This window comes from Lepidochelys olivacea, assembly GCF_965140295.1.
Source record: "Lepidochelys olivacea isolate rLepOli2 genome assembly, chromosome: 10".
NCBI classification, from domain to species: domain Eukaryota; kingdom Metazoa; phylum Chordata; order Testudines; family Cheloniidae; genus Lepidochelys; species Lepidochelys olivacea.
The window spans coordinates 42303802-42322793 of NC_140420.1; the positions used below are offsets into that span (position 1 = coordinate 42303802).

Sequence of the window (18992 nt, forward strand, 5' to 3'; positions counted from 1 at the left end):
GCAGCAGGTAGAATACTTCAGCTTCAGGAGATACTTCCTATCTGTTCTAGTGCCACAAAGCTCTTCATAGTTACCTTACATAAAAACTCGGAAAAAGAGGGTTCCTGGATTTGTAATCACAGAACTCCTATTCGAGGTTTACAAACTCATCTTGTTCTAAATATTTTCTACAATTTCAACATATGAGGGGGAATCAAAAGCAGCAAGTTATGAATGGACTGTATCAACATGCAGTTAGCTGCAATGGGTGAAACACTGATGGGTGACACACTGGCTTGAACATCTGCAGCACTGGAGGCATCAGGATTGAGGTAATTGCAAATCCGTAACGTGAGTCATTAAAGGTACTCAGAAATAGGAACAGATCTGGTGATGGATCTACTGGAGGCCTAAAAGCTATTCTCCATAACCGTAGGAAAAAGCTTTATATATCATCTTGATTTGCATGCTGGGGTCACCTAAGACATAGGCACTGCCACCTAACTGATGGATGTCCTAGCTCCTTCCTGAAAAGGGATCAGCAGTATGGGATCTACACAACTTCTTGGAATCCCATCTTGAGATGTATAAGGGAAGAATCTATCATTGACTTAGAGCTGAACACATGAGATGTGCTGAGACAACGAAATTACACTTAATGACCCTCCGTGGGCAGACACTATTGTGGAACTTGGCATAATAAGAAAATTCTTCTGAAACTGCAGATTCGGAAGACAGCTTCTGATTCCTAATGGGATGAACTGCACAGGGTTACTTTGATAAGGGACAAGGTATGTTTTTCCTTAGAAGCTTGTCAGAATTCTGAACCTCCTCAGCCAGAAATTGTGAAATGGAAGTGCCATGCAAACACTGCATCCAGCGGGTCAGACTTCCAAGTCAGATATCTTCAATACTTGGTTGGTCAGTGGCAATTAGTCTGACAGAGAACCTATGAGAACTCCACTGAGACTGATAGCCCCTAATATGTTCACTTAATAATAAGGTCACTGGAAATGGGCTTGGCAACAATGCACATTCATCAATTCATATTCATTAAGACTACCAAGGATCTGGCTGACAGGACTGCTCAAGAGTCCCTTTGGGCTGAAAATTAGTAGTTGTTACTTCTCCATAAAACAGTAAAGAATACGTGGCTGAAGCAGAGAAAAAACAAACAGTGCACAGACTGTTAATGCTCTGGGATAGATGAGCAACCCAAATGGGTCTAATGCTTATGTGTTCTGAGGCAAACACTTTGCATTGAGGAATTTTGAACAATTTTATTTCATTATTATGTATTATGTTTGGTCAATTACTTATGAATCCATGCTCCTGAGTCATCTGGTCACCAGCACAGAGCATTATGGGAGCAATTAATATAGTACTGCAAAAAGAAAAGGAGGACTTGTGGCACCTTAGAGACTAACAAATTTATTTGAGCATAAGCTTTCGTGAGCTATCTTCAATAGGGTCTTAACTCATGAACCTACAAGCACTGTATAAATGGCTCCCGAGATGCCCAGTGCACATGACTCAGGAATGTGGATTCATAAATAATACTTGCCTTTAGAGGCGTAACACAGAAACCATGTATCTTTTCATATCAATATCATATTTGTGGTTTGTAATAAGATTGCTCTGTAAAGGAGCATAAAAGAAGCTCCATTAACTGGCAAATGTAATAACCATTTCCTTTGAGGCTCATTTCTATCTTGCAATGTACAGTCAGCATTTTCAGGCCTTCAAGAAACTGTTAGTCCAAAGAAGTCTTGAAATCAACTGCCTTTGGTATGGTATATGCAGAAAAATCTGAGAAGCAGGGAATGCCATAATGGAATAGTTATACATTTTTACACAATCACCGCCATAAAAATAGTTTTTATCATCAACTTAGTATGACCCGAAAGGCTTGTCTTTTTCCATTTACATGAAGTAGGGTAAATATCTTTCAGTTTGACTCACCCCATTAATTTAGATTCCCATCACTACTGTTTGAAGAGAACCCAGTAGTAGCATACACAGTGTTACTGTGCTACTGGCCCCACAAAGGTGAGCCCACGTCCTTCACGCAAGCAGTTTATGCCAAGGCCAAATGAAGAATACAAAGTCTATATTCTTTAGCATCCAAACTCCAGCAGAGGAAATTAATCCTGCAAGTGTCTTCCTCCCCCTACCTTCACCCCAAAAAGGAGATTATTCTTCTATCTACTCACATATAACACTCCATATTATACAGAACTATTGTCAGAAAAATAGACCCCAAAATGTCCAGTTAGATCAAGTTTATAAAAACCTTTAAACTGATTACTAAACTGAGGGATATTATTGTAAATGGGAGTCCATTCATGTCAAATTCAATTGGACCCAAATCTAAACTGCTTGCTCAGCAAATACCTCAGCCCTCAAATTGCAATTAACACTAAACGGAGCACTGAATCTGTGTTCATTAAATTGTACCAACTGTGTTGATGTTGTTCAGCTTCCAGTACCTTGTATTTCGTGTTTGCAGGAATGTTGGTTTTCCAGCGGACCGTGTAGTAGCGAGCATCTGTGATCTTCTGATTCTTTGGCAGAGAATTGTCTGCCCAAGTGATCCTTATGGTGTCATGGCTCAGAATGGAAGCCTGAACTCCCACCGGTGGCATCATGGGGGAGGGATCTGGCACTGGAGTGTATGGAGCATTAATAACAAATAAATCAACTTCGGAAGTGTCTAGAGGATTGATGGGTAAAAAGTAGTGTATTATAATTAAAAAGGGAGAATGTGGCATTTTAATGTAAACAAAAACAAAAAAGGAAATGCAGGGTTATACAATGGAATGAAAGATGAGGAATGGAGAAAAAGAGAGAAAAGCCAGAGTTAGTAGGGAACATAAGACTAGCAAAGTAATTATTCCATCCCGATTGCTTTTAATGCAAAGGTTATGAATAAAAATATCCTATACACTTCATCACGTAAGCATACTAACATCTATGAACCTCAATCACCGTATAAAGTACTTTCAGGATAAGATACTAGTTCAAACCTTTGGCTTTATTTGCCTCAAAAACATCCACTTATTTCTTCTCCAGAAAGCAATGATATGAGAAGAACAAGATGGACTTCTTAGGGATAAGTAATTAGTGTTTCATTCAAGATTACTGGAGAACTATCATCTTTCAGAGCATTTTGGGAAAAAAATCTATATGTTATATGAAATAGTGATTCAGGGAATTCAAACACCAAGGTACTCTAGAAAACCTAGCAGAATTCTTGGTCTTCAAAAGAAAGATTAAACTCACAACAATGTTCACATCTGATGGATCATCTCTTAAAACAAGGCCAAAATGCTACACAATGTTAGCAATGCCAAGAAGCAGAACGAGACACAGGGCAACAGCAACTCAGAGGCTAATGGATTACTCTGCTTAAAGCCCAAGATAATATCAGGTTTATTATCAGTTTATTACAAGATGAAAAACATTATCCTAATGCCTCATTTAATTTAGTTACTGCAAAACAAGACCTAAACACATCATACAGAGAATGCATGCATTATAATCAGTGTCTCAGCTTCACAGATAAATGCTATACTTTTTCTGAGACATCCATAAAAGGAAAAAATTAGAGCCAGATTTTTCAAATTGTGCATGTATCATCTGCGCTATACAGTTATAGCCACATACTGAAATCAGAACATTTGTAAGTTTTTGCAGGGTAAACTCTAGAATTTAAAACCAAAACCAAACATACAGTTTTGGGTAGTTTAATAGTTGGCTTAACAATTGAAGTTAACCACAAAGGCAATAATGTGAACCAGTTTAGGACACAGAGAATATCTGATATCATAAGAGAATAAAACTCTATTGCATTATGCATTTTCTCATGTCTTTGATTGCTTTCTGGGACTCAAGGCTATAATTTTCAGCTATGTGTAAACAATAAATTAAAAGAAGGCAAACATTGCCCTTTACCTGTATGAGGCCTGGTCACTGCACTCTCATAGAGTGGGATTCCTTCACCAACATTGTTAAATGCTTTCAGAGTTATGACATAGTGGGAACTTGGATCTGATGGAAGAAAAATTCACATGTAGTTTTAGTGCAATTTCTCATTGCAAATTGTTACTTCTATTTCCTGCCTCTAGTTTCTCTATACTTCACTCACTGCTTTACTTGTTAACAGAGAAATGCATCCAATAAGCAGCAAAACTAGAACTGTGAGTTTTCTCTAAGACTTTGTCTTCCAGCATGCTTTGTGTATCGGACCGTACAAGAATTCTTCGCATACTACAGGATGTCTGTATTCACACCAAATCTTTAACTGGAGCAAAACTGAGATAACACTGAGGTACTAGGGCTGTGGGGAGGCAGCTGGGGCTAGAAAGGCAGCATGTCCAAACCCCTTTGCTGATGATGAGTGGCCACTTTAGACTGCAGTTTGTCCCTGAGGGAAGGGGCCAGATGAGGACTGGCAGTGGGTAACTGAGGCGAGGTGGGCTTAGGGGATTGGGGTTCCCCAGGGAGGGGAGACTCAGAGTGTGGGGGCATTGCTGTGGGGCAGAACCCCAAGGTAAGGGGCACCGGGGTCCAGGAGGGATGCGGGGTCTGAAGTGCTATAAGTGGTGGAGATCAGAAGGAAGCAGGCACCAGCAGGAGGCACTCTGAGGCTGGAACTGAGCTAATTCTCAGATGACCAGCAGGAGGCACCGTGGTGGTGACTGCTGGCCATGCTACACTTCATAATGGAAGAATCTTTGAAAAACACAGTTCCTTATTTTTATTTTAAGCTGTGACTTGGAAAATACCGATACAAATCAGAATTAAAATTTAGAAAACAATGTTAGTGAATTTTCCTCACCCAAGTTCTCAATGGTGTAATAGCGTTGTTTGTAGTCCACTTTGATAGTCTGTGCATGAGGACTGCCAATGCCATACCCTATAGCATATCCTCTTACCACAATGTTCTGGTTTTCAGGAGGAGTCCAGCTCACTACAATACTTGTAACAAGTGGACGAACATGTAGGGAGCTTGGAACTTCAGGAACACGAGTTTCTGTTACAAAAAAGAAAAATGCAAACCAAGTATTCTTACAAGTATTCTTAACCCCTTGTGCTGCCACAGAGCAACGCTAATATTTTTAGGAAACCCCACTTACATTTTTTCTCTGTTAGTGCTCAAAAACAAGGGCTGCAAAGAGTGACAAAATTCCAGTTATTCATCTGTGCATTGCAGCAGAAAGTAAAAAGATAAATGAAAACTGAAAATCCAAATATGGTAATTTTAACTACCAAAAAGGCAGGTCTTGTTATAACAGAAAAAAAGAAAGAAAAAACAACCCCTCTATATAGTAAACTAAAATTAACCGACTTTTATATTCCAATATATACAGAAATTCATACTTCTAGTACTTTTCTTAAAGGAGAACTTTTACACTGGAGCAAAATATTACCGACAGAGACAAATCCATTTAACTTTCTGGCTTTTGTTTATTTTCCTTGCCACTTTGCAGTTTTCCAAAATTTGCTTAAAATAAAGCATTTACCCCACTCCATCCTCACTAACCATTTTCTTCTTATGTATGTAACTGCAGCACAGTCACATTGCTGACTTTTTGGCATCAAAGTATTTCCATGACAACAGACTGATGACACAGCAAAAAGATTATAACTTTACTGTAGAATTAAGGAGACAATTTTATAGCTTTAACAACTGCCTGTAAGAAGTTATTAAATTTGCTACATAAATCACTTGTGATTTGTCCAGTGGACTCTAGGTTAGTAGTCTCTCTTTAAATCTATAAGCCCCCTTTATTTACCAAAGCAAGTACACAGACATATTGTGACTATGTGGCTGATGTTTAATACTCTTATAAATCTGCAGCACCTCACTGGTTTAGTTATGAGCCCACTGCATGCAGTCTTACTGCTGAGACATCATCAGAAATGAGCACCTGTGGAATCCACATTAAGGGTCTGAACAGAGCAAACACCCAATCAGGATCCAATCAAATCGATCAAAACTGTGTAGCTGAGTTCAGATGGATTTCCACAGCACTATCAGAAGAATAGCATCAAAGTAATTTTAATGAAGGGCTTTTACCACCATTGTTAATTGAAATATAAGCAACTAAACAAACTTAATATATATGTCTGCACCTTTAACTAAATTGCTTGAAAGTAAAGGAAAAATAGCTGCTTTTTATTTGCATTACTTTCTCCATCCAGTGGAACCTGCAGTGGCAGATGTTAAATATTCCAAATAAAAGATAAGATGGATTAATATTAGGTTCACACAAACAAAAAATCAATTCTGCTAGTTCTGCTGTCTCCTGCCTGCAGGGTTTCTCGCTTAATGAACTGTGCTTTATTTATTGAAAATATGCAACCAACTTCACTGATCAGGATGTCAGCTCATAACATGCTTATTGGCCTGCCTAACCTAGAGGGCTTATGGTCTCCATCTAATATTACTGGTCAATTAAAATTCACAATTATTAAATGCAAAAAGCTACATTAATACAGTGCTAAAAATGAGAGATTAAATTGTACAAACTCAGTCCATTCTAAACCTCTCACAACAGTGTACAGGGGCCATTACATCAACTGGAGATCAGACGGGTGCAGAGGTGCCACAGCCACCCCACTCCATTATGGTGGCACTACACTGTCATAATATTGTCTTATACAAGAGAATCTTTCACAAGCCAAGGTGAGCAGAGTATACGGCTGCTTTAAACAAAAAAGGAGGAATAAAAAGGAAGGTGATAAAGAGAAAAAAGAGAAATGCAAAAAAAGATTAACCGATTATTAAAACTGATCCAAGGACTCTATTCATAACCACTTTCTAAACTGAAATTTCTGTCTGTGGCTACCTCTTGTATGAGCTAGGAAAGGCAGTGTTTTCTCCAGCTCCCTAAGGTTGCCTGCTAGTTTGTGACTCTTTACCTTAGCCATTAGTCTCCAATGTGGAACCTGCTACATACTTTTTGAAAATCTAAAATATAGTGCACCTACTGAATTCCCCTTACCTATCATGGCAGCTATATATCGTCAAATAACGTCAGCAGATTAGTTAAGTACAGCCTCACATTCATTGATGAGGTCACACTGGTTATCCTTACTCACCTCTGTTTTTCAAGATATTCTCTTACACTGTCACTGAATGCAGTGTCTAAGAGTTCTTGTATGAAATGATGAAGTGACACTTTTAAAAAAAACAAACACAGTTTGCTTCTTACCAAACTCAACTGCAGTTGGTCAGATTCTGGATAGCCCCAGCTAAACCATCTTTCCTCATTCAAATCCCTCCTAGACATGCAGGATAGGATTTTTAAAACCATCTAGAGGATTTAATTTCAAATAGAAGATGATATGGGTCTAAATTCCCTAGACTACTTTGAAAATCAACCTCGGTTCTTCCGTAAGACCCCAAATAGTTATCATTTTCAGTCAAATGCCCTCTTACCCTCTCTCTACTATAAAGAAGAAAGGGGTGAGAGAGAAAGAAGTTTAGAAGAAGAAACAGCCTGTCACCAGGGTGTGAATCTAAGTACATAAGTACCTAAGTACGTAACATAATCCTATTATTGTTACCTTCGTCCACATTTTTCCCTTGTCTACTAAGTCTTTGTGCTTCCCATTCATTTCACCACAATTATAGTTAGGCCTCAACCTGCAATGTACAACTTGTGGGCAGACTGCTGAACACACACAGCCCCACTGCAGTCAACAAGACACCCCCTAAGCCAGGAGTGGCCAACCTGAGCCTGAGAAGGAGCCAAAATTTACCAATATACATTGCCAAAGAGCCACAGTAATATGTCAGCAGCCCCCCATCAGCTCCCCCTCCCTCCCGATCAGTTGTTTCGTGGCATGCAAGAGGCTCTGGGGGGGAGGCACAGGGGAGGGGGTGAGAAGGGGTGGAGTGGGGGCAGGGCCTGGGGCAGAGCCAGGGGTTGAGCAGTGAGCACCCCTCAGCACACTGGAAAGTTGGCGCCTGTAGCTCCAGCCCCGGAGTTGGTGCCAATACAAGGAGCTGCATATTAACTTCTGAAGAGCTGCATGTAGTTGGCCACCCCTGCCCTAAGCAGAGCAGTCTGCCAAAGCGCTGGACCTTTGAAGATTGGGGCATTAGACTGGAATTCTTTGGGGCATGCACTGTGTCTTATTTGCTTCATAAAACACTAGCCTGCTGTATAAATGATGAGTATATGATCACACTTTTGCTTGCCTCAAGGAACAACTTTTTTCCCACTTTTGCAGGGTGAAAACATGTGGAGGATTAAAGTCATGTACCCAATTACATTATTTCTTTTCAATAGACATTGAATAATTCATAATTGACATTGGCACCCTGTAATTAGGTATTATTTAGTGGGGAAGGCAGCACAATACATAGAACTGAAAGTAAAGGAGCAGTATTTACATCTTCAGTTTTCAGGCCAATTTCTTGACAGGAATTTTATTACATTAGTGACTACTACTAAAATTATATATAAATAAAATACATGTGTCCTGCTGTGCAATTAGAATATAGTAAACACAATGGAGCAAAATTATGTTTGCTTTGGAAAAAGGTCTGCCAAATTTTGTAGTTACCCTGGTCCATGAATTTTGAGGTCTTTAAAGTCAGAAACATGCTTATGCTCCTTACCATCTAGATCACTCTCAAAAGTTTCTGCTGATATCCAATCAGTAGCTGGTCCTGTACCATTGCTTGTTAAGGCAGCCACACGGAAACTATATTCTGTACCTCGCTCAAGACCTAATATAAAAATAATATACAAGTTACTAAAATAGGAGCTCTAACGGTGATCAAAGAATCACAATTTCTAATTAAAACATCAAGAATCTCACCATCAGACTTTGACAGTAAAAGCTTGTTAATGCAAAACTAAATGAGTGGATGAACACACTGTAGCTGCTGTTGTGACATCGCATGGGTCAAGCCTGAAACGTAGCCAGTGAGTTAAGTGCACTATGTTTTGACCTTTCACCCCTGAGACTGCTGTTGAGCAAAACCTGAGGTCAGGAATGGAAATCAGCACTACTTGCAGTGAGACTCCAGTAAGTGAAATTGACACAAATTATTGTGTAGCAGCCAGACTGTGACAGCAGACACCCAGGACTATGGCGCTCTGGAGACCTTCCCTGTAGGTCACTGGCAGAACAGCATGAACGTCGTGTGTAACATATATAGCCAGCTGATAAATGAAAGACTTTGCTTTTCATGCTAGTAGCCCTTTGTCTGCACAACAGAAACCTCCACATTTCTATAACTAACCTTCTGCATTCAGTGCCAACTATTGAGTGATCAAAGTATGTAGGAAGTGAATTATTCTTCTTAGATAGGTTTCAGAGTAACAGCCGTGTTAGTCTGTATTCGCAAAAAGAAAAGGAGTACTTGTGGCACCTTAGAGACTAACCAATTTATTAGAGCATAAGCTTTCGTGAGCTCACGAAAGCTTATGGTCTAATAAATTGGTTAGTCTCTAAGGTGCCACAAGTACTCCTTTTCTTCTTAGATAAACATCTATAAGCTATAACCAAAGCAATGGTAAGATACACTGTAATAGTTAATATATACCTTTATCAAACATACATATGAATAAGAGCATCCACAGTTACCCCCCAAACCCACCACTGTGCCATTTAAGGTATTTTAAATAAGGAACATAAACCTTTATGGCATGGTTTGAAAAACACTTCCTCTATGAGCAATTATTCCATACTTGTCCATTATGGGATTTCTTGCACCTGCCTCTGAAACATCTGGTACAGATCAGTGTCACAGACAAGATACTGAATTAGATGGACCACTGGTCTAATCCAGTGTGGCAATTCCTATGTAGTGGGAGCTAAGAATTCAAGATGGTATCCAAAGAGCCTTAAAAAACCCAGGATTCAAAGGATCATGTTACATCTTGGAGGAAACAATCCACAGAAAAAACAAAAAACAAGATTTAAAATCCCCCGAGCATAAAATCTTTGTGGTACAACTAAAGTTGTATTAGTTTCACAGATCAGCTAATTTTTAAATGAACACTAGAGTTAAAAACCAGTTCAACATCACCTTCATTATTCACATTTTCGTTTATTATAATAAATGTTTAGAATTTATTTCTTGTATTTTTGTATTTGCACTATTCAGAGCACTCAATTTCAGTTTTGTTTATAAACAATTTCTAATCAGCTCCACTTTACAGAATTCTGTTATATGAAAATAGTAAAGTCTGGATTGTGAATGCTATTTTTAAAGGAATACCATTCCTCTGAAAATTTTCCATTGACCTGTCAACTGATGTTAAGTTTACAGAATTCAGATTGTTCTGACAGAGCCCATTTACATGTACTAATGATATGGGTTGCATGCTGAATTTCCTTAATGACAAGGGTATGATGGGACTAAAACAAAACAAGTGTTTCCAAGTGTAGTTTGGTTTGGCTTTACATGCCCTAAATAGAAGAGGTCCTGCTCCATTCTCGAGCCCCACAGCACCACTGAAACTCACTGTGCACGGAGCTGGCAGATCTGGGAACAAATCATGCAACTGCCCATTTTAAGTGTGTGTTCATCTAGTTAGGCTATTATTTTTAGAGCCCTGTGTGGATACAAAATTTGTATACACATCTGATCTGCAAACATGGTCTGCAGATATAAAGTGGATATCCACAGATTTGCAGGGCTCTAATTATTTTATCTTATAGCAAAAACAGTGGCTGGCTAGTTGTGACTTCAGAGTTTAAAAAATGAACAAAACATTTAGAATCACTTATGTGTTGAGTGTCCTGATTACTTTTGTTATATGATGTACATATACAATTCTATCAACAATAAAAAGAGTACATTAGCACTTTTCAACCAAGGATCTCAAAATCCTTTACCAAGGTTCCACTTTGCAGATAAGGAAACAGACACAGATGATTTAAGGGAGTTGTCCAGTACACACAGCAATCCAATGGCAGAATTAGGAACAGAACTCAGGTCATGACTTCAGTCCTGCCCTACCTGCTGTCCCATGCTGCCTCCAAACTTACCACAATTAGCTCATGTAAAGCACATTTTCAGGTCACCTATAAATGCTAGGAGTGTATGGAATCTTGTTCCCAAACCTGCCATTCCCAGGAACAAGCAGGACCTACTCAGCTCCTGATAACAGGAGCTTGGGGATAATTGTGACTTTTTTCAGTTTTAACTAAATGATGTAAAATAGCTTACCTTCAATTAGCTGAAAAAGTTGTGTCCCACCAATGCTCTCTGTTACCTCACTCTTACGAGATGCTTTACGGTAGCGAATTTTGTAGCCTGTGATTTGACCATTGTGTGTTCCTGCAGGAGGGGGCTGCCAATGTATCATGATGCTCTGTGAAAGGTAAAATGCATTATAAATCACTGCCTCCCATCAAGCCGATCGAACTGTTTTATTCGTAATGCTCCATGTATTACCCCCCAAAAATACAAATAGTAAAACAGAGGATATTCAGGAAAGAATTTTTAATTAATCTGCAAAAATACTCAAATTGTAAAATCTTTGTGCCTAAATAAAACCGAATGTGCACATGGTTCTCTATTTTAAAGTACCCAGGAGGCTATCCTGTAATAATGTTTATATACACATATGTATACACACAGATATATGAAATTATTATAAATCAGACACACAGGGCAGTAGTTAATCACTGGGAACACATTCTAGCTACTTCAGGGTTTTACATTTGATCTAAACTCTTCCGTTCTGTAGTACAGAGCCTCTGTTCTTAGCCCTGGTGCATTGCCATTTAGTTACGTGTACTCCTAACCCACAATGGAGCTTGTGCTGCTCCATACACAGGGTCATAATTCCTCTAGTTTCTTAGTACACACACAACTGAATAGAAGACAGCAGGCACCATCTCCCAGAGTAAGACCTGAGTTGTACCAAAACTGATAAAGTTATCCAAGTGGTTGGAAACTAAGGACATGTAGGTTGGAGGAATCAGGTGATGTACATGGAAAGAAAAAGCCTGCCCTGAACCTGAATACTTGGGGAGATAGTACAGAACTGATCTGGAATTAAGCCTATCAGGGTCTGTGATCTGGAGAGGGGTAGTCTTTCTGGGAGAGGGGGACATGTGTCAAAGTCTGCTTGAGGGATGGGAGGATTTGAAGGAACAGTCCAAGGGGGCTTGAAATTTTGGTCAACCTGGGCTCCATCTACTAGTCATCCACCCGTCAAAAATGGCAAATTAACAGCATCTTACCTTGGAATTCCGCACTTCCAGCGACAGATTCTGGGGTGCAGCACTGGGGACTAGAAATGTTTTAAAAAATTACTCCTCCAAAACTCTGTAAGTAATAGAATTCCTCCCTGATATCGGTCCATTGCATAAGAGTCAAATCCCAAGATCTCTGGTCTTAGACCATATTTTATATACTTATTAAATAGCTCTACCATGAATACTTTACGATAGACAGTAATTGTTCAGCCAAGTAGGTCTTACGGTATATAGATCTAGTGGACACAGGTTCTATATTTTTAACCTGAGTGCCTACTAGTAAGCACCTGAATAAAAGGGGCCTGATAGTCAAAGTTTCTGAGCATCTACATCTCACACTGACAACACCAGAAGAGATGGTTGCTCAGCATCTTTTAAAATCAGAACATTTACTTAGGTTCCTAATTTTGGGCACCCAAAATTTGAAATTTTGTCCGTATTGTTTATATCATGACATCCTCCCAAAGGAAAATTGGATACAAAGTAGCTCAGGTCTGTTTAGTGGTATAAAATGAGAAATTCTTTGTTAAACTGTTTAACTAAACAGTAGCAACTTGGTATCATGACATTTACAATTGGGCTGTGAAAAAATGAACCAATGGATATATTAGAGAGCCTTAGACCCTGTTATGTCCCGTCTGCACTGATTTAGTGGTGCAAAGCTCACATAAAGTTATCCCAAAGGGATAGCGGAGTCTTCTCCTGGCATAGAAACGAAGAGTCAGCATAATGTAAGGGGCTAGGGTGAGGCTGCAGCATAACAAGGCTATATAGGTTGGGATCAGAGCATTCTGAACTCTGGTGATACTTAGCTGGCAGAATAGTTCCTAGGGAACCATTCCAGATAGCATCAATTGAGAGCCCTCCTATGGCTACCGTAATTTACGCTGGGGACTAGCTAGACTCAGCATGGGGGTGGCAGAAGGGCAGGCTTCTCCCTGAATGTGAGCTCAGCACAAGTGAAGATTAAGCCCTGCTCTCTTTCACAAAGACGAAAACAGATTAAGAAGAAGAAAACAAAAACTGAACACTTTCTGCAAGTGGAGCCTGCTTGCAAATAGGGGTGCGGGAAACCTGAAAAAGGGAAGAAGTATCTGAAGGGCAATCAAGAATAAATACAAGCATATTTCAGAGCTAAGCATTACACGTAAAAGCCAGTGTTAATAGTGGCCACTACAATTTTTTTTAAATATAGCCAAATTTACGTACTTCCCTTTCCGATTGGCTTGCCTGAAATAATGTAACAATCGCCTGCTTTTAGCAATAAATACTACTGATTTAACAATATCCACATGGGAAGCAGATCAGAAATACAGGGTTTTTCCCCATCAGCTAGCAAATTTAGCAGGTGAATTATTAAAGGGAAAAAAGGAGAAGAAAAAGTGTAAAGATAATGTAAGAACAAATATGAAACATCAAAGAAATCATCAATTTATCATAGCGGTACTGTATGTGCCACTACAAAAAAGCATCTTTTAAATTTAAGACTAGGACTTAATCATTCCAATGCAAGTATTTATTCTGGGGTTGATGATTATTATACAAGATCTCCACCTATGAACACTTAAAATGAAAACTCATTTAATGTGAAAAATCTGCCTACATACAGTAAATTACAGAAACTCAAAAAAAAAATCTGGGGTTACTGGCTTCAGTATTATTCTGTGTTTTTGATCTAGATATGTTGTACAAGCGTTAGTCCATGATGTGAATATTAGAGAAATAATTGCTTGATTATTAGAAAAGCAGATGTTTTTGCAGGTACAGTAATCTCCTTCCACCCACTTCCAACAATCTCAAAGAGGTCCATTCAGCATGCACGAGCATATTCCGCAACCAGATCATGATACAGGGCAATGTCTTGCAAGAAACTTCTGCAGTTCTATTTGGTTAAAAATCCATTTAATCGGAAGAGATCACCAAATGATTTCCACAAGAAAACTGGAATAAAGCAACTCACCATCTGACAGAGTTTGCACAACAACATCTTGGGTAGAGACTCCAGGACCGTGTTTATTGTAGGCTACCACTCGGAAGCTGTACTCAGTATATTTCTTTAATCCATTAATGGTGTAGGAGTGACCTCCAACATCAACATCCTGTTCACAAAGATACATGCGACTCAATCCCTAAAGCAATGCTGACATGCTAACAGGCCTGGCTCCCGGCAAGCGCTGCAACCTGGTGTGCTGGGTCACAGTGCTGCTCAGGTTTGGCCCCTGCCTCATCATGATGGAGGGGCAGCTGGGCAATACAAAGATTAGGGATCACATTAAAGCCACCAATGGCTAGGCAGCAGTTCTGCAGAAAAGGACCTAGGGGTGACAGTGGACGAGAAGCTGGATATGAGTCAGCAGTGTGCCCTTGTTGCCAAGAAGGCCAATGGCATTTTGGGATGTATAAGTAGGGGCATAGCGAGCAGATCGAGGGACGTGATCGTCCCCCTCTATTCGACATTGGTGAGGCCTCATCTGGAGTAATGTGTCCAGTTTTGGGCCCCACACTACAAGAAGGATGTGGATAAATTGGAAAGAGTCCAGCGAAGGGCAACAAAAATGATTAGGGGTCTGGAACACATGACTTATGAGGAGAGGCTGAGGGAACTGGGATTGTTTAGTCTGCAGAAGAGAAGAATGAGGGGAGATTTGATAGCTGCTTTCAACTGCCTGAGAGGTGGTTCCAGAGAGGATGGTTCTAGACTATTCTCAGTGGTAGAAGAGGACAGGACAAGGAGTATTGGTCTCAAGTGGCAGTGGGGGAGGTTTAGGTTGGATATTAGGAAAAACTTTTTCACTAGGAGGGTGGTGAAACACTGGAATGCGTTACCTAGGGAGGTGGTAGAATCTCCTTCCTTAGAAGTTTTTAAGGTCAGGCTTGACAAAGCCCTGGCTGGGATGATTTAATTGGGGATTGGTCCTGCTTTTGAGCAGGGGGTTGGACTAGATGACCTCCTGAGGTCCCTTCCAACCCTGATATTCTATGATTCTATGAAACCTAACCAGTGCTGTGACCCTGCTCACTGGGCTGAAACACCTGGAGTGGCGAGCTGTGCTCAGCCCGGTGGGTGGGACAGGAACCACCATTGCAGGGTTAGTCACAGACACACACAAAAGTTAGCAGACAAATAAGAAATATTGAATATCTATGGCTTTCTTATCCACCCTGACAAGCCTGCAGCCCAACCCATAATCAGCTACAGGGGCAGCATTGTTGCTTTTTCCTTTAAAGTCACAATCTATTGAGTCAACAAAGCTTAGTCACATAAGAGGATCCCACTCTCTTCCTCCAAAATACTAGCAGTCGAACTCAAGCAATAGAAAGATTAGGGATCACATTAAAGCCACCAATTAAATTAGCTGTTTCCATCTCTCGTAAAAGAGGAATGAATCTGTCTACAAACTTAGCAAGTCCACTTGACATAGTCTGAGTTAATATTGCTAAACTTAAGATCCTCACTGTGTTTCCAATACTTCTTAGCAAGCTCATTGACTTGGCTCTTAAGTATTCCCAGGACACATTCTCTTGTGATGGTGCATGAGCCTTTTGTTGCCCTCTGGAGATGACTGCATCCCTGATGTTTCCCACTGAAGTGGTGGCCCTTAGAGAAGGGCTCTGTGGGACAAACAGCCTGGAGATACATTTTCGTATTAATTCCCAACAAGAACTCAGTCAGTTCAGGAAGACACTCCCACGTGGGAGTGAATTAGATATATGAGATACATGTAAAGCTTTGTGGAGGGAATGGAGCCAGAGACTTCTGATACGTTATTGTTATTGTGGTTAAACCAGAACTGCTGAAATAAATCCAAAACCCAGATAGGCTTTTTGTATTTAAGTCTCCTTTAAAATTTCTGAGTACCCACTCAGAGCCAAACTTGCCCTTTCATAAATATTTCTTCATACGCATTCGCTAACTTGGGGCCTTGTCTATGTAAAGGCTAGTGCAGCTTACCTAAAATCAGTTTTAAAATGAGCAATTTGGTTAAAACAATGCAAACTCCAGTATGAAAAGACATATTGCTATGTAATTGGATTATGTTGATTCATCTTGCCTTGTGAAAAGCGAAACCAGCACAAGTCAGTTTTAAACTGATAAACTGTTGTAAACTCCTATGGATTTTCTTAACTAATTTGCTTTTAAACTAATTTTAGTTTAACTCGTGCAACTTTTTTGTGTAGATCAGACCTGAACAAGTCATGTATCAATTTGCTGTTAAATTAGATGAGCTAGAACATAGAATACTGTCTTAATTTTGTTATTTTCGTACTTCATGAATCCCACAATACTATAAAACTCTCAGTTCCTCTTTTCAGAGGGACATTCAGTTTCTATAGCTCCATAGTTTCACCCTTAATACGCTGGCATTATCCAAATTGCCAGTCAAATGATTGGCAGGATGTTTTGAGAAACTCAGAGGAAAAGCGTTATAACTAGAAAGTATTGTTATTGGGTATATGGCTGTATGACCAGAGTTAAACTGGCATTATATTCTGTCAAGAGAGATATAGGTATCATACCTGTTCATTATCTGTCCCCTTTTCCATGTAATACAGCTTGTAGTTCTGGATTTCACCATTGCCTGACAACGGTGTGTCCCATGTGACAGTGATTGAAGTGGGTGAATTAGCATATGCTCGAATGTTCGGTGCTGGACCAGGAAGTTGAACTGGAACATAAACATGAAACTAGTGTAAATTCATCAAACATAACTATTAACTTTGACATTGCTAAATATACTGAGGCAAACCCAAAGAGCAATCAACCCTGAAATACTCCTTAAAACAGGTATTCTGGGTAACTGAACAAACCCATTAATATTACTGTACATTTTGCAGGCACAAGTTGTGTCCGCAATGGGAGTCCACCCTTCTGAAAACTTATCCCTACATATTGTGCATAGACTTTTAGGCACATTCTACTAACAGTGAATCAAACTCCACTCTATTACACCAGTTTTATATGGATGTCACTTCCCTGACATCAAAGGAGCCACATAAGCATAAAACTGTTGTAAAGGAGAGATAATATGTTCCAGTAATTTTCCACCCTCTTCCACACTACCTCAGTTTCAGAATACCTGAACTCCATTTCACTAATTGGCAGACTGAGAGATATGGTATTGTCTCAAATGGTAGAAAACTTCATTTTTTAATCTCATTATTTGCAAACCCTGCAGACCACAGAGCAACTTCTGATTTCAAAAGGAGTTCTACTGCAAAGGTACATTATATGTTGGAGCTTTTTATATTGCACTTCAGAGATATATTCTGAATGTATCTGCTCTCCATTCATGCCAAAACAGAACTTGTTTTGAAGAACACAGAAATATCAGCCAGCTGGTGTAACAGATGGAGCAAAATCAAAGAACCTCTGACACTAATACTTTCTTCCTTCTCTTCCGCCAAAACAAACACAAAAATTATCCCATTCTTTGTGTCACTGTGTGAAAATTTCATATCTGAGGTAGAAATCTGCAAAGGCACTTACATTTACAACAAATGCTTTAACATTTGTAAACCACTTCCATACACTTTAAAAGGGATGAAAAATACATGCTTAAGTAATTATAATATGTTGATCTAGCTGTCTTTGTGTAGTGCACATTCAAAGTATTTGCACTTTCTATGCTCAGCTGAGGCAATTGTGTGTGGAATACAGGAACAAGCGGTACAGAACAGAGATAAAACATTAACAGAACTAGAAGTAATCATAGTTATAGAAACTAAGGGTTGATGGGATCAAAAGGATCACAGAGTCATAAAAGATAAAAATTAATGGCCTGATTTGCAGAGCTGTTGGAATAACCCCATCTCCCACTGGGGACAATGGGAGCTGCAAGTGCTCAACACTTTTGAAAAAGAGGCAATAAAACTACATTTCAAACAGCATGACAAAAATAGGCAACATTCAGAGTACTGCCTGTTCTCTCATGGACTGTGTATAGTTACTGATGTTTTAATCCACCTAGCCATTATTGGTAGACACAGCTCACTAACTTCCAGATCCTCAAAAGCTTAACACAATTGGAAATATCAGAAGTACCCCAGAAAATTCTGGTTTGGACAGAAGCAAGTTGTCACTCTTATCACCTTCCAGAATAAAGGTTACTCTTCAGGGAGAAACTCTTGGCTTTCAGAACTGAAAAATGCTCTTTATTATCTTTATGATTGGCAATCATATCCCATTCTTAAAAAAATACAGATTTAGGTAGTGAAACAGACAAGACAGTCACCTATCTTTTTGTAACCGTTGTTCTTCGAGATGTGTTGCTTACATCCATTCCATTCTTGCTTTGTGTAAGCTCACATGTGCAGTCGTCGGAGATTTTTGACTTAGTGGTATCCGGAGGGCTGGCTGTGATACCCCCGAGTGCTGCGCTCATGCGTCGGTATACCAGGAGCCGCTGACCCTATGCCCTCTCAGTTCCTTCTTGCTGACAACTCCAAGAGGGCGGGTAATGGAATAGACATGAGCAACACATCTCAAAGAACAACAGTTACGGAAAGGTCGGTAACTGTTTTTTCTTCTTTGAGTGCTTGCTCATGTTGATTCCATTCTACATGACTCACAAGCAGTGTCCACGGAGGTGGGCTCGGAGTCCACAGTCTTGCAGCACTGCTCTGCCAAAGCCAGCGTCGGCTCAAACTTGCTGGGTAAGCGCATAATGAGATGCACACGTATGGACAGATGACCAGGTAGTGGCCCTACAGATCTCTTGGATTGGTACTTGTGCAACGAAGGCCACTGATGATGCTTGTGCCCAAGTCGAGTGTGC

The 18992-nt window shown here is 39.8% G+C and overlaps 1 protein-coding gene across 10 annotated transcripts in view; it reads right to left on the reverse strand.

Moving 5' to 3' along the window:
- Window positions 1-18992, reverse strand: part of NEO1 (neogenin 1) — a 529567-nt gene that overhangs the window by 59721 nt on the left and 450854 nt on the right. For 9 of the 10 annotated variants that reach the window (XM_084641041.1, XM_084641034.1, XM_084641039.1 and 6 more), the window contains exons 10-17: window positions 16735-16883; window positions 14177-14315; window positions 12202-12251; window positions 11180-11324; window positions 8615-8725; window positions 4820-5014; window positions 3934-4029; window positions 2469-2692 (exon numbers count right to left, since the gene is read on the reverse strand). In XM_084641041.1, coding sequence (XP_084497167.1) covers window positions 2469-2692; window positions 3934-4029; window positions 4820-5014; window positions 8615-8725; window positions 11180-11324; window positions 12202-12251; window positions 14177-14315; window positions 16735-16883 — 1109 coding nt within the window. The remainder of the gene's footprint in view (window positions 1-2468; window positions 2693-3933; window positions 4030-4819; window positions 5015-8614; window positions 8726-11179; window positions 11325-12201; window positions 12252-14176; window positions 14316-16734; window positions 16884-18992) is intronic. The other variant, XM_084641038.1, reaches the window with a different exon arrangement.